The sequence below is a fragment of the Malaya genurostris genome, chromosome 2 (genome assembly GCF_030247185.1).
Source record: "Malaya genurostris strain Urasoe2022 chromosome 2, Malgen_1.1, whole genome shotgun sequence".
NCBI classification, from domain to species: domain Eukaryota; kingdom Metazoa; phylum Arthropoda; class Insecta; order Diptera; family Culicidae; genus Malaya; species Malaya genurostris.
Window position 1 is genome coordinate 26,628,325 of NC_080571.1, and position 16,858 is coordinate 26,645,182.

General features: G+C 39.4%; 1 protein-coding gene across 7 annotated transcripts in view; it reads left to right on the top strand.

The window, feature by feature from the left end:
• The window catches only part of LOC131432391 (mucin-5AC-like), a 205,720-nt gene extending 191,912 nt beyond the window's left edge, over positions 1-13,808 (top strand). For 5 of the 7 annotated variants that reach the window (XM_058598629.1, XM_058598627.1, XM_058598628.1 and 2 more), the window contains 10 exons: positions 382-973; positions 1,038-1,194; positions 1,302-1,491; positions 1,711-1,820; positions 1,890-2,262; positions 10,356-10,798; positions 10,863-10,986; positions 11,051-11,530; positions 11,604-11,788; positions 12,133-13,808. In XM_058598629.1, the coding sequence (XP_058454612.1) occupies positions 382-973; positions 1,038-1,194; positions 1,302-1,491; positions 1,711-1,820; positions 1,890-2,262; positions 10,356-10,798; positions 10,863-10,986; positions 11,051-11,530; positions 11,604-11,788; positions 12,133-12,465 (2,987 nt within the window). In that variant the 3' untranslated portion in view covers positions 12,466-13,808. Of the gene's footprint in view, positions 1-381; positions 974-1,037; positions 1,195-1,301; positions 1,492-1,710; positions 1,821-1,889; positions 2,263-10,355; positions 10,799-10,862; positions 10,987-11,050; positions 11,531-11,603 lie in introns of those variants that run through there. The other 2 variants (XM_058598626.1, XM_058598631.1) reach the window with 2 other exon arrangements.
• The last annotated feature ends 3,050 nt before the right edge of the window (positions 13,809-16,858 follow it).

Consider the following 16,858-nt stretch of genomic DNA (forward strand, 5'->3'; position numbering starts at 1 on the left):
AGGTATCGGCCGGGTGACGGCCAGGATGTAGACCATGTTCGATGTACGTTGCTACTATGTCTGTTTCGAGTTTTGGAGTGGCTAAAACAAGATCAGAGTGGCGAAATGGTAGCGCGTATGCACGGAATGCATAAGAACGCAGGTTCGAGTCCTGTCTCTGAGCGTATCTTTTTCCAAAAATTCATCTTTTCTGTTAGTTTTTCTTTCACTTGGCTTCTCCAATATATATTTCCGCTCAGTCATTGCAAAAACTGAACATTTAAAAGTGATTTAAACATTGAAGCCTTTGTCCATAGTAGTGAGGTTTTGTTCCCCTTTCCGTTGGATGTTATCCCAATCAGTCGAAATCTAATTCATTCCTATTTCACTCGCTAATTTCAGACGATCCCCTCGTAAACGGACATTCCACAGCACCACCGCTCGTTGTGATATCGACCAATGGTAGTAACGGTAGCAGTAGTACCAACAGTACCATTAGCAGCAGCAGTAGCCATCAGAAACACCATCCCGCCTCTTCCCTCACGATTGATCTCTCGACCAAGAGCAGCAGTATCGGTGCCGGCGGTCATCACCTGTCCAGTACACCACCGTCGTCGGGCTGTTCGTCGTCGTCGTCGTCCACGCTTACGATCTCGCCGGTAGACGATTCACAGTCTTCGCTGAATCTAAGCAACGGTTCCAGTGGATACATCACCAGCAGTAGTGCCAACACTTCCAGTTCACTGAATCTCAGTGGCAGCAACAGCGGGTCCTCTCCGCTGCCGATCACCATCAACGGTAACGGTAGTGTCATCACTTCTTCCCATGGATCCGATTCACCTTCGCTGCCGCATGATCTCGTAATTGTTCAGCAACAACAACAACAGCAGCATTTGGTCCAGTCCGGTCAACTTGGACTGACCAATACCGGCACACTGCTTGGTCAAATTCCGACCGGTGGCCGACGAAGAACAACCAGTTCTAATAGCAACGGGTAAGTGTTTGATTTCAGTAGAACTGTGCCGTGAAAATCTCTAAAAACTACTTTTCATCCGCAGAGTTGGTACCCGAGAGGTTCACAACAAACTGGAGAAGAACCGGAGAGCCCACCTGAAAGAGTGCTTCGAGCAGCTGAAAAAGCAACTTACGCTTCAACCGGATGAAAAGAAAACGTCCAATCTGTCGATATTGCACGCTGCCATCCGACACATTCAGGTGAGCCTCCAATCCGAAGCATTCCGAATGATTCGGTGATAAAGTAAAAACGTTGACAACTGATTCGTTCGTTTCGTTTCGTTATTATTCCCCCCCCCCGCGCACAGCTGCTCAAACGTAAAGAACGTGACTACGAGCACGACATGGAACGGCTGGCGAAGGAAAAAATCGCTGCCCAAAACCGAATACTGCTGCTCAAACGGGAGCTGTCCCAGTGGGGCGACGTGGACTTTTCCCGGCTCGCCACCGACACTGAGGTCATCATCCCCGGCAGCAATGGTGTGCAATCGGATAGAGGTAAGACCGTAGAACCTTGTTAATCTAACTCTTAGTCAGTGTCAGGCTGATGATGGAATCCGTAGTCTCATCATACTGAATATGTATTACGATCGAAAAAAAACCTGTGTTCCTACGCTCCGTTTAGTTACCATATGTCATCTTATTTCATGATCACCTAGCAGATAACACATCCTGAGCATTGAATTTCAAATTTCGTTCAACCCGACTCATTTGCAGATCTATTGAATGATCCCCCGGGCATTGCTCCAGGCCGTAATGGGATTCGATACAGTTCGTCTAGTTCTCTGTCCAGTGTTGCCACCACGGCGTCGTTAGGCAATCTACCGGTCAGTATTTATATTTGAGTTTTGCAGAAAGTGTACTAACCGATTACGTTCCGTTTCCCAACCCAACAGCTTCAAACGACAATCTCGCCAGTAGTGATGTCCGGTTCATCACCGCTCCGTGCCAGTCCACCGGTTTCGATCAGAAGCACCAACTCTCCGGCCGCTCTACCGTTGTCCCTCACCACCAAGGGTTCTCCGAATGTATCGGTCGTCACCACCGAGACGCACAACGGAAGCCCGTCGCCGCTGAAGTTCACCGCGGGCAGCCTGCCGAATGGGATTAACCTGAGCACTGCCAACAGCATCATCAGCAGCAACGGCAGCAGCAGCAGCAGCAGTAGTAGTGTTTCGAACAGCACCTTCAACGCCAGTACCGCCGGAAATATTGGCAGTGGCTTCAGTGGAACTACGACCTCCGCTGCATTACCGTTGATCGTTGGTGGTAAGTTACTAATAAAAGTTACTATGCGTTACCCGTTTACCCCTCGTAATTAGTCTAAGTAATAACCAATCAATCTTCAATTGATGCTCACTTCGAAGAAAATCCGAACTTACACTGGATCCGCGTGAACTCGATGTTAACTCGGATGGACTTCATGCGGGACTAACGCAATAATTCGAATGTTGCTGAGTTCTGAGAAGAATTGCAATGTTTTTTTATCATATTTTTCAAATTCTCACACATATTACGGTAGGATTGTTCAAAATACCTTTGTTTGATTCGGAATAAGACAACAAAGTTTGTTCGGGAAACATCGTACAAGCCTTAAAAATCGAAATAATTTAGAGACCAGCTCTCAAGAGATTTTATATTAGGATTCATTCACATTCATAACAAATAGACATTTTTACAGAAGACGCTTTCGAAACCGATTTTGACCACTAATTGCAGTGCTACCGGAAGCCGGCAAACGATAAACCGAATGTGACGGCTAAACCCGGACTTGCAATTTGTATCGTTTCCTACTTGATAATGGACAATGAAACTCATGTGATGGAAAATTTTGAGCAGCTTCCCGGAATGTATTTTTATGCTTCCATGCAATGGAACGGCGTAAAGGAACATTTCAAGACGAAGGAAAGCTCAAGCTTCTAAAAAATATGTGGTTTGGCAGACAATATGTAGCTGTGGTCGAGCAAGCCAAATCTTCATCATTACCAGAACGATAAACAAGAAAATATACCGTGAAGAACGGCTTAAAAACTATTTGTACCATTCCTACGCAGCCATGATGCTCTCTCGCTATTCTGGCCTAATTTGGCATCTTGCCACTACGAAAAAGAAGTTTAGAAATGGAATAAAGCTCTCAATATAAATAAAAAATGTGTCTATAAATCCAAAAATCGGAAATCGGATCCGGATTAAATTCAATAACACTCGGGGGAATTAAAAGCCCATTTAATTTTAATCTAGACCCGGCGAAATCGACATAGTCATCTCTTAGTAATCGATCTGAGTTTCATAATAACTGCTTTAAGCTTCACCCATATTAGGTTTTCAAAACTAAAGTATTTGGAAAGTTGCTTCATGTAAGATTTCCGATATGAAACATGCATAATGTTATTTGGGATTAATTTCTAGTTCCTAAAGGTGCCATTTTCTCCCATATTAAACACTGTTTGGTGCATTTTCCTTGAGCTGAAAGCAACTGAATGTTGGTTTTATTTGCCTTCGTTTAATGCGCAGTCTGCACTGTGAATGGTTCACTATACTGATTATTTCATTAGATTTTTTTTTTTTCAAAACGGATTATTTTTACCGATTTGAATATTTCAAAGAAAAATAATTTTAATAGTCCTTTGTAAAACCCTTAGAATGGCCAATTAATTGATTTTTCTGCGTCGTTCACTTTTCGGTGTATTTTTCTCGAATGCGAACGACCAGCAGCTGAATGATGACGCAAACGCTCATATATTTCAATATCTCATTTATCTCAAAATTTCAGTGAAAGAAACTATCAAAATGCTGTACGGGACTCATTTCTGGCATTCAGAAGGATCTAATTATAGAATTCTCTACGATATTACATACTTCGGAACATTTTTCTCGAACGCAATGCCACCAAATGCTGGTTTCATTTGCGCGCTCGTTTGGTGCGTATTTCGCACAGCGAACAGTGCACAAAGCTAATCAAGTTATTCTAGATTTGCACTAAACTCATGATTTTTACCATTGATTTGTAAATGATGTAATCTTAATAGATCTTTAGGTAACATTGAGAGCCATCGGAACTCCAATGTAAACGACCAGCATCTGGATGACGCAATCGCTCTCGTTTAAAACGAAACTCACATTGCGAATTTCAAACAGCAGATATGCTCACAGAAAAACTAGTAGTTTTTTTTTTTCAATCCTAAATGAACGAAACCTCATATTCACCATTGACTGAAGCACAAGTTGAAAAATGCCGGATTTAGTTCCACTGTCTTGGCGTAGATGGCAGCCTGTGCACCCGACGTGAATCCGTTCATGAATTATAATAGATTGAAGCCAGCAAACGTGCAACAGGGTCTATTTATAGACTCGGTTAATTTTGATGTTTCGTGTTTGGACCTATTTCTTCACTATTTAAACAATGTTTTCGTAATAAACGTGGTATTAACAACAATCTTACATCTTTTTCCATTCGTTTCGTGAAACAATTAGAGAAAATACAAAATCAGCGAAACAATGTTTAAGAAATCAAGCCTGGAGCATGTGAGCATAGTAAAGAGAGACGTAATCCTACGTCAAAATCGACTTTGGGACAGGGACCGCGTTACTTCGGAAATCCGCGTAGAAAAAAAACCGCAAATCTAAAAAAAAAATATTTTTGATATTAAATATTTTCGTACAGAACGTCGAGATCTGGTGTAATCTCTAATTTCTAAATGCCAGAGATTTGACTTAAAAAATTTTTCGGGATAGCACCAGCTCTGTGTTTCTAAGACAAAACAAAAAAAAACCGTATAACTTTGAAAATCCGCGTAAAAAAAACCGTTTTACTTCGGAAGTCCGTGTAAAAAATCCACCTATCTAAAGAATTTTTTTAGATTTCCATGGATGCTATTCCAAAGAAATTCTAAAGCTTTCGAGAAATTTCATAACTATGGTTGAAGGTAATCTCTGAATTGATTTCTCTTAACAAGTGTGCAGCAAAGACTACTATTTTCGACCACTTTTTCAAGCATTTGAGGGTGTATTTCAGCAAAGACACGTTGAATGAATATTGGTTTCCAAAGCATCAATCTTTGTTTGTTTAACACAAAAACCAATTACTTCACGTATCGCCACAAAAAATAATCGAATGGCGTCAAATCACACGAACGCGGAGTCCAATTCACCAGTCCATTGCTCGAAATAATGTTGTCGTTGAACATGTTCTTTCAATAAATCGATTGTTTTGGCCGCAGTATGACAAGTGGCACCATCCTGTTGAAACCCCATTTCGTCCACAAAAATATCTTGAATATTTGGCAATAAAAAGTTAATGATCATGGTTTTGTATTTGTATCGATTTTTCCCAGCTTCTTCTCTGTTCATCGCAAACCAATCTTTTAACTCTGTTTAATGTACGCTGTACAAACTCGGTGCTGTTGTAGCACTGTGTCTACTACAGCTCAGGGTAGCGGAAATGATAGAACGCGTATGCACAAATTGCATAAGAACGCTGGTTCGAGTCATGACTCTGAGCGGTATTTTTCCAAAAAAAAAAATCTTTTCTGTGAATTTCTCATTCATTTGGCTTCTTCAATATATGTTTCCACTCAGTCATTACAAAACTGAATGTTATAGTTGCTTTATCTATCTATATATTCTATATACACTAAGGTCTTTTTGATGCGGTCTTTTTATGCGGTTTTTTACGCGACTTTTTTATGCGAGTTTTCAGAGTTATGCGGTTTTTTTATGCGAAGTTTCAGAGTTATGCGGTTTTTTTATGCCAATTTTCAGAGTTATGCGGTTTTTTTTGCGGTACGTACATTCGCATAAAAATAGACTTCAGTGTATATAAAAATGCAGAGATCTTCCTTTGTAATCGCATCACGTAAGAACGGATGGACGGATTTACATGATTCTTTTTTTTGTTTGAACAGTTTTTACCCCCACCGGGTTCGTACATCAAAAAAATTAGGAAAATTTGCCGGAAAAGTGGGAAAAATATATCAAGTTGTTTTGTATGGACAATGGAATTTTCCGTTGAAAAAGTCGTCAATGATTGCTAGATCTACGATTGATGCTTGGGGCGCAACGAGTTGCATAAGTGTTTGGTCGTCGAAGAAACAAAAACTAGATCGTAGAAAAAATCGTTTGGCGCGCAACGAATAATTTTGTGTGGAGATTTCACATGCATACGCCATTAATTGGGTATCAAAATTATTGCTTGGTAAATAAATTACCGCTGCAGGTAGAAGATAAATTCTGATATCCAGTTGAAGAATTATATGTAATGAAATCAGATGTATAATATTGATCATTGTGAGCGCGAGTTTAAAAAATTAGAAATTTTTTTAATGAATCAATGAAAAGATTGTGCTGTAGAAGCGCTAGGTCAAACTAAGAGATCTTCTTGCCTTCTACTTTCGAATGTTTTAGATTACACTAAGCACACATAATGAGTGACAATTAGATCAATGTTCAAGATGATTACCATAATGGATTGAGACTGCCATTTTCTATTTCATATTCTGTGAAGAATGTTAAAATTGGTAAGATAAACATCAAATAGTCGTCTCTCCAAGCAACCAAAAGTTCCACAGTACCTGAAAATTATCGACTTTATTAGAGCTTAAATGTACGCGTGGTACTTTTTAGCAACTATAACGTACAGAAAATGTTGCCAGAAAACTTTCTCGCTGCTCTAAAGCTGTAAAAGGAACTTCTGCAAAGTTTGTTCTGTTGCGTCGGGTGAACATTCAAATTTGAGTAATTCTTTAAAAACGGACTGTTGGGAATGTTTTGTATGCTACTTAAGCCAAATTCTTTTTTAAGAACTTTTGGTTACTTGGGCTGGAAACAAATTGTTAATATATCCTACTCTACCGAAAGAACAACTCTAGAAGAGAAACTCTGCAACATTGTGTTAAGTTTATCAATCCAACATTATGGTTAGTGAGCATTTTTATCGATTACCGGAAGTAAGAGTCACATAAAACGTGGCACCTTATATCCATTCCGTCGAAACCGTTAGAGAAAGATCTCTGCTCAGTTCATTGACTCAAAGAATGAGATGACAATCTGTGCATTTGCTCAATTTCAATATAAGTATTTCACATTTTCACATTAATTTTTTGAGATACTCCTTTTTTAAGCTAAAGCGTGTGTGTGTCGCATTCCGTTGATTGTAAAACAATGGAGGCATACGTGAAGCACTTAGTCGTTTGACAATCCTGCTGTCCGGAAATATAAATTCGAACAAAAACTTTTTGGGCGAAACGAAGTTCGACGGGTCAGCTACCCCAGTAACAATTTTTGTTTCGCTAGCTTGTTTGTGACTAGTTTGCAACCAGATATTTGAGTTATTGTTACTAACATCTAACCACTTGCATGACTCAAAAAGCGCAATTTCTACTAGTTGTTAAGCTGGCTAAAAATAAGTTGTCGTTACGTTGTAATGCCATACTGAAATAACTTATCTTTTCATAACTTGAAAATAATTTGTTTTCAAGTAAACTAGTTGAAACTTAGTCACCATCGACATTATAAACATTGAATGAATCCAGAATACTTTTCTATCATCAATAAAAAAGCAGAAGAGTACTTTAAATCACAATCTTGATACAAGGTACAAATTTCACAACGATTTTAAAACTGTCGTGCGGAATTCAATTTTACTTAACTGTTTTTCATGCGCCTTCAATCAAAATCTGTTTATAAAGATATAAAAAATAAACAACAAAATAACGCTTTGTTCAGAATGCACAAAATTATTCCAAGTAGAGTGATTGCTCATCATTTTAAATTCATATATCATGAGAATTATAGAATTATCACAATCGATGTTCAATCCCTATATTATTTTCTTCGTGTTTATGACAGTGCATAGAACAAAAATGACTATTCTGCCTTTCACTATTTTCGGCAAAAAGTTGTTTTGAAAAAAGTAATATCCTGGTTTTATTTATGTTTCATAAACTTCTTGAAACTCCACTTTGTGTTTGCCATATTCAAGCCAAGAAAGGTTGTTTTGTTTGGATTTTCGTTATCATAACGTTGGAAAAACCTATCGATAACTATCTGAATCAATGAAGAAATTATATGTTATAATCTCATAATATCTAAGTTATTACTACATCAATTCACATAATAACGATTTACATATACGCTTACGTATTTATAATGGTTTCGCAACCTTTTTTCAACTAGTAGCTAAAACCAAAACTGTGATTAAAGATATGTTAGAATCAAGTAACGAATACTTACAAATGATAGTTAATTCAATGTTTGTGTTATAAAGAAACACTGCCGTCACCTTGTTTTAACCAGCATAACATAAAAAACATATTCGTGTTCTTGTTGCAACATAGTTGGGCTAAGTGGTATCAGAACTAGTTACAGGTTGTCAATATTGGAGTCAAATAAACTCATTTTCAACTAGTAGCTAGAAATAAAGTTGTGATTAAAGATATGTTTGAATTAAGTTACGATAGCTTATAATTTATAATTAATTCAATATGACAAAAAGATGTGGTGATTTGAAACCTAAATAACTATTTCGTAACTGGTTATGTTATGAAGAAACATTGCTGTCACATTGTTTTAACCAGTATAACATAAAAAACATATTCGTGCTCTTGTTGCAACATAGTTTGGACTTAGTCGCATCAGAACTAGTTGCGGATTGCTACTTGGGATAGTTATTAATGGTTCTAAAAAGAACCGATTTGAGAAATTTATCCGATGTTTACAACTGTTGAGTACTTTTTGTCACCATCTATTTATCTACACCAGAACCGGAATCCTGGGCGTTTAGGAACTGGCACTGGATTAAAGTACCTGAACCTGAGAATTCAGGCTCCGAATTCATTTGCAAAATTCAGGTTCAAAATCCAGTTCTAAAGAGCTCAGTTCATGACCCTAGTTCTATAATTCTGGAACTGAACTCATGTTCAGAATCCAGTTTTCCAAATTTAAAGTTAAAACTGAATTCCGAACATGAATTCAGTTCCAATATCTGAAAATGAATTCTGATACTGAATTGAGGAATTAAATTCTGAAAATGTGAGAGAAGTGAATTCCAAAATTTTGGTTCGGAGTTCAGATCAGAAATTTTGGTTCAGATTCCAGAATTCTGAAGTTGAATTCCTGAATCTGAATTATGGAGACGAATTCCGACCATAAATTAAGGCACTAGAATCAGTTCCAAAAATCTAGTTCCCGAATGTAGAATTAGGATTCAGTTCCAGAGTCACAGTTTTTACTTTGAACCTGTATTCTAGGATTAGATTCTGAAACTGTAACCTTGAAATTGAATTCTAAATGTTAAATTAAAGTCAGAATTCAGATGGACCAAAACCCAGGTTTTGAGTTCAGTTTCGAAATTCAGTTTGAGAATTCAGTTCCAGAATCCAATCCAAATGAGACTGTACACCTCACTAAAGGTCTGTCTTTGCTGCTAGTTCACGACATCCAGCCCCGTCTAACGCACAAATCTATTTTCGACCATGGTTTACAATTTATACTCGTTTAGTTGAACACCGGAACTGAATACCTCAATGCCGTCGTCTGAGTACGACAAAGGCAATGAGTTTTCCTCATTTCTTCCAAAAGTTTTAGAAAACTAAATTTTTGAGTTAATTTTGGTTAATCACACTGTTGAAAATTCAGTCATAAATTGACCTGACCTGATGGCATGGAAAAAGAATGATGTTGTTGTGTTTGGTAGGCGAATTTTGAAAAGGCGTCCCATAGTGAAGTAAGACATATTCGCATCAAAACTTGTTCGTTCAACTCTTGAATATTGCTCGGTAGTTTGGTGGAACCCCTGCTGCCTCATAGAATCGAGTCGATACAATACAGATTTGTTCGATTTGCTCATCGTCGATTGTTGTGAACGTCGTAGGTTACTAATCGGTCTCGACACACTACAAGTGCGACGGAAAGTATCACGCGCTTGAAGTTAATATTAATGTGTAGTGCAGGTGAGAACCGTCCAGGGCGACCAAAAATGCCTCAGTAGTTTTGGATGCTCCTGGAAATTTTTTGATCGACGTCCTTGAGAAAGGTAAGACTATCAACAGTGAACGTAATTGATGAAAAATGGATTGATTAAGATGAAGAATGTACTTTTTCAGTTGCTAGCTACCATGGTGAAATTGCATTGATTGGATTTAAAATTGCTACTGTAACTTCCATATTCACGGGTTTTAGCCCTCAGCAACTACTGCCTGTTCGCAAACCATTCGTCGCCGAAACAAAAGCTTTACCTGAGTTGAAATACTAGTTTTCTGAATATCACCGTCTTAGATTTTATAAATAATGCGTGTCCCACATAACCAAAAAAAATCAAGATTTACCTTCAATAGCTAAAATTTGCGACCTTCTCTTTTCAACAGGTAACAACCTAGCCGCGTTTAGTCAATCTCAACTATTTACACCGGTCACGGCAACGATCCTGACGAGCGGTGGGGGCACCTCAATCCAGTCGCTACCACTGAATCTGAACGTGACTTCAACCGTGACAAACGGTTCCTCTCAGAGTCATCACACTCCGATCAATTCGGTGAACGGAGTATCCAGTTCTTCCCCCAGTTTGCAAATCATCGGTACGACCAGCAACGGTACCACGATTCCGGCCGGACTGGTCAGTACATCCACCGGAAAGGAGCTGATCAATGGCACCATGCTGCCGAAGAACGGATTCCGCACCGACGGCAATAAGATAGAAATTATTGCCACCCCGTCCAGCGGTGGTAGTTCGCAGCTTGATCCACCCGCAACCAAAGTGATCAAGCTGGTTAATGGAAATACCATTGTTGGACTGACCTCCGTTGATAAGGTGAGTTGTTTGTAACTGAATTTCATTGTTGTAAACATCGTTCTGATTTGATCCGCTCTTCTAGGTTGTCCAACAAGGTGGCATCGTGGTTAGTCCAATCCAGTTGCTGACGTCAACCCAGGGTCTTCGGGTTATCCAGCAGTCACCGAATGGTCTGGCCACCATCGAACTCAGTACTCCCACGAATGGTACCTAGAAAAAAGAAAATTATTTTTTTAAATAAATAAAAATACAAACAATTCTTCCTTGCAGTGCAGTCGCAATCAAATCCAACCCTACGAACAACCATCGGTGGTAATGGGAGTTTTAACGGCACCAACAGCAGTACCACCAGCTCATTGCATTTATCCAGTCATCCATCGAGCCAACCAAGCCAAACTTCATCCCACCAGCAGCTCCAGCAGCAACCGATACAGCAAATGACGGGAGCTCAGCTGCATAAACTCCTGCTCAGTTCTACCACCACCAACGGGCTGAACGGTTACGGTACCAACGGCACCAGCATTGTTTCGAATGCTGCATTTCCCAACGGCCCAGCACCCAACAGCGCCACCAACACCACCATAACTCCCGAGTTAGCTCGTCTTCCCGGTGGAGCAGAACTGAACATCTTGCCAGCCGGTACGAATAGTACCACTGCACTGCCACTGTACCGAACCACCGGTCAGCCGGGCAAGCTGGCATTTGTGAATGCAATCTCCACTGGCAACGGTGGCAATCTGACGTTGAAAGGTAATTTCCCTATCGAGTCATACCCTTGTGACGGTGTTTATTGATTGTTATTCGTTTTATTTTTTTTTTTCAGGTACCGAATGCACAACATCCAGTACCGGTCGAACGGCCGTCCACGTGGTCACACCGATTCAAACCAGTTCCGGTCAGCTGTCCGGTCTGACACCGGTGGTTGTGTCCCGGTACGATCATAGCGCCAATCTTCCGGCACTGTTCACCACAGCCTCCGGACCGCAAACATCTGCCCAGCTGGGAAAGGTGGGTGCACTACTTTCGCGAAACTAAATGGTTTAAGAGCACCGCTTTGTGCCCACAATAATCCCACAGCACCACCACCAACAACAACAACAACAACAACAATCAGCATTGGTAGTTTCGAACGAATTTTGACACACTCACTCTTTCCCATACACAAACTCTTCCCCACCCTCAGTCAGTCAGTCGCCGTTAGGTCAAAATCAAAACATTCATTGTTTTGCTGTCCGCGAACCCCTTTGCTAGTAGTTGGCAGAAAATAATCCAAAGTGCCCTCTTCCCATTGTTTTGCTTCTCTGACCGGTTCTTGGCGAATGTGTGTTTTACCTGTTTCATCGCGAACTCAGGTGGTAAAAACTGTAGGACAGTCACCGGGTGGTCTACCGTTGATCGCTGCCACCCCGAATGCTCAGTATCTGAACACCGTTCTTAAGCCCACGGTAACAACCGCCATGATGGTTTCGGTCGGTTCCAGCAACACCAACAACAGCAACAGCAACAACAGTAGCAGCAGTTTTCCGTCGCCATCGGTAGTCACCGGTAGCAGCGAAACCCGAGCCAATCTCGTTCTTTTGAACAGCAATAACCAGGGCCAATCGCTACTGTCCTCACCAACGTCATCCACGGTAACGATGACGACGATGACTCCCACCGCTGAGGTCACAGCAATTGGAAATTAGTGCCAGCAACAACAAAAAATAAAAACAAACATTATTAGCAGACAGTCTGCCACATCCAAGCAGGCCTCGACCAACAGGTTTCGAGTGGAAGTGCAGTGAAATGTACAGAAAGACCAGAATGTGAGTGAGTGATGAAAGAGCGCGCGCGAGAGAGATAGAGAAACAATGAGACAGCACACTCCCAGATGGATGGAGAGGAAACAGAAATTCAATTACTATACCGTGTGGACCCAAGTTTTCTAAAAGTAGGGCGAAAAAAGGTCTAACAAAGAAATGAGAAGAAAAAACACAATTTTGGAGATGTAAACTAGTACTAATACTATATCATTACCCAAAAAATACCACGTAGAAACAATAAAAAAAAACTGTATTTAATTTATAATTTCTGAAAATTAACTGTAGCTCAATTTTATTTTTTTATTCAAGTTTTTTAAACAACAAACGATACAAATCAAAACGGAACCACACAACAATTAAAGAAGAAAAAAAAAGTATGTCTGTAAATTTGTAGACCACAAATTAAGTGCAGAAATAAAGCAAAAGTTTGTAAAACTAAACAATCTACAATTTATCAAAATAAGACACATACATTGAACTATAAGCAAAAACAAAACCAGACACTAAGTAGAAACGAAACCCAACAATATTTTACTGTAAAAAGTAAAGCAAATAAGCTGTATTTGTATGCGCCAGGGAGATACAAAAAAAAGTCAAATATCCATTCTTTCCTGCTCTAGCAGTCGCTTGATGAATACAAAATAATAATAATGAAAACGAAAAAAAAAATACGCGAAGACAGCAGAAAAAAAAGCACATAAAAACATAAAAGTAAATGCTGAAATTAAGCGAATGGATTTAATCCTGAACAGTGTAGAAAAAAAAACAAAAAAAAAATCCGTGTCTCCCCCGAGGGGGAAACATGATGTACAGTATTTAATATGATAAAAAGGAATAATCGTAAACGTAAACGTTTGAACTGTGGTCCAGAGTCGACTTCGGCATTGCATGCAATCAGAGAACGTAGAGAAAACGTAGCGCAGGTTTACTCAAGAGCATACCGCAAACTCATGTGTGCGCACGGTACAAATTAATCAAAGAGTGTGTGTGTGCGTGTACGTGTGCTGATAATGGAAGCAACAAAACTCTGAATACAAAAAATAAATAAAACATGCTATCGACCGAAGGAAGAAATATGCAAACGTACAACACTCACCGGAAAGAAAAGGTGAGTGTGGGTTAAACAAAAAAAAACACTCAAGTGAGAAATTGACTAGGAATAACTTATAAATGGAAATGATATCGAAAAAAAAGAACAAAATAAAAGTGTACCTATTTAAAAAATATATATATGTATTTTTTTTTAATTTGTCCGGAATGAGAAAGTCTACTGACCCTTGGTCTATCTTCCCTTTCCATCGTATGGGCCAATTGACTCGTTCAAAGATGTGTTCCCTTAAAAAAAAAGATTCTCTCATGAGTATTATCCCTCGTTGTGAAAACAGCAGTTTCTTCAGGTTTGAATCAAGAGACATCAGCTGTTGTAAATTAGTTTCCCGTGATGAAGGGATGGCTCATTTCGCCACATCCACAGATCGCCTCCTTGACAAGGAGTTTACTGTCGGACATTTAGACACACTCATAGTTGGAAGAGGTTGCGATTGCACCCATTATAAAAATAATAAATAAAGAGCAGTCGAACGTCCAACAAGAAACAATTGCATGTCTTCCGCATGTTTAAGTCTGTAGGTCGGTGAAATGACAAAAATGTCATTGAGAAATAATGAAAATACTAATTGTCCGTGGTTGCTTCCTGGTATGATATGATAATCTTTTCTTATTTTTAACGTAATCAACCAATCTTCGAGCAGCGCATTGAACCCGGGAATCTTCAATTTATCGGAGAATATGCGGGTTCTCCAGATGATTTACGTAATGAATCTCTAATACGTATATCATTTTGTAGGAGCCGGAAGTCGGATCAAAACTGAATTTGGGAACTTTGTATGGGACCAGAGTAACTTTCAATTGAATGTAAGCTTGTGAAATTCGGTTTGCAACAGTCACCATTCAATCTATTTCAAATATAGGTCTAGAGTTAATACTGAGCAGAGCTAATAAAAGTCATTTTCATTGACTGAAAAATAGACGAAAATGACAAGAAATTACTGTCACTAAGGATGGGCAAATCGCTCCTGAGCTGTTCCACTGAATCGAATCATAAAAGTGAGCTGACGGCTCACAGCTCTTTTTTAAAGAACCGCAGCTCACCAGCTCACTTGTAACCGTTTGTTACAAAGTCCTCTGATTATTTTTAGTATATGTTTAAATGTTATTTGTACTGTAACGTTTCTAAATGTTAATACAAGGGTTTATTGTTAGTAGGGTTAGTCAAATAAAAATGTTTAAAAAATTGTTAGATTATATGTTAATTGTAAAACTAGGATTAGTAGGGTTAAATAAATAAAAACACACAATTGTCAAAACACTAAAACAGCACAGTGGGTACAAATGAACACCGAAGCGTATAACAGAAAATGTAAGGTGGCGGAAAGCTGTTCTACGGCTGATGAAGTACGATTGCGCGGCACACTAATTGTTCGCGCCTGGAAGGAGGTAAAAACAACCGCCAAATTTCAGGGAATAGGAAGGAGAAGAGCAATCCAACCCAGAGCAAAGGTTCAGAATTAATCTGGCGTTCGTGTGCTGAGGTTCAGTAGAGCAGTGAATAGTGTGAAGATTGTGGTATTTTATATAAATTGTGAGGTGTGATAATAATTCGTTCAGGTAATTGTATAGAGCTTACGTAAACTGAACAGAAGCCAATTGTGCCAGTCCGGGTAAAACTAATACCCGTATTACATATACCCTCACAGGACCTTTTGGTATATTTTTTGATCGCCTTGGACTGAAGGAAAATCTTTCCAAGGTAGCACACGATTCGGCCTAGTGAGCCCTGGATGCTCACTACGTCTAACCCGTCAAAGACCAGCGATTGTTCTCTGGCCTTGGGCCATAACTGCAAAGGAGGACATACCCCTCTCGGCACGGTCACTCCGGTATCGTCCTGGGCCTGTCGATCTCCGTCAAAAAGGGAAGACGCCAGTACTAGCCGTAACATTCAACCTAGAACCCACCAATTTCGACCAACCGGAATTCTACGCCAGCCATAGTTCCCGTACAACCGCACCGTCTGTAGCAGCCACGCGAGCGCTCGCCGGACCATCCCAATTCACCTAACAACAGCAGTGGTACGTACCAGGAAATGATAGATTTAGATGATTCAACATGAGTAAATAGACTAGTCATAAAACTTTTGATCATTTTTATTTAAAAGATATTTTAAAAGATAACTTTTGATCATAATTTATCAATTAATCTCAAAATCCAACCTAAAAAACAAAGAATATCCCAGATATAAAAACAGTACCCAACCTCACTTCTTCGAATTTGATATTTCATGTTACGATTTCTCCATAAATATCAATCAAACATTCCACGGAAAATTACTGAATCATTATTGATCGATTTTTTTTACCAAATTTTCACACGTTTTTGTATGTTAGTATTCGATTCATAAGAAAAAAAAATAAAAACCATACGTTTTGTTCGAATCTTCAAGCAAAATCTGAAAATTATCACCACCGCTTAGTTCAAAGCTCGCCACTCGGGCAGCGCAGCGATCGCAAAAGAGTTGGTTGAATTCTTCAATAGTATCAGACCGACGACACGACCAGGCACTCTGAAGAAAAATCGGCTTGAAAAATGTCCGGTAATGATTTACCATCAGTTACCAAAAATTAAGCGATCCCTCGTATTTGATAAAAAATATCTTGTCGAGCAACACTGTTTAGTTGCTACGAGCTAGTTTCCAAGGAGTCCCAATACAAATAAACATATAGTTTGCCACCGGAACATAACGGGGGTTTGCTGCAGGTAAATAATTCAATGAATTATACTAGCGAAAAGTCGGACCTGGCTCATTTTCTTTCAGAGCAAAGTCGGTGTCCAATCTCTGCAAATTCACGGAAAATCTTGTCAATAAAGACTTCATCCAGAAAAAATGTCGAATATGACCTCCAGCCTTAGATAGCTGACATGAACGACATCACTAGCTTGGAACATTTCCGCCGAAAAAGGAAACATTACCGTCTGATAGATTTGGTGTGTTAATCAAACATTTCTATGTCGTTGGCTGATTCGATGGAGCAAAGTGGAAGGTCGGTTTCAGGTTTCCCATTGCTAAAAAAAATTACCAAACGGATTCAAATAGTTGACACAGTCGGAAAATTCCGATACGATGAGATATTGTAAGCTAAATGGCGTAATGGAAAACCGACCGACTTTCTCAAGGGTTTAATACACTTATCTTGAAAATCAGATACATAATCCACAT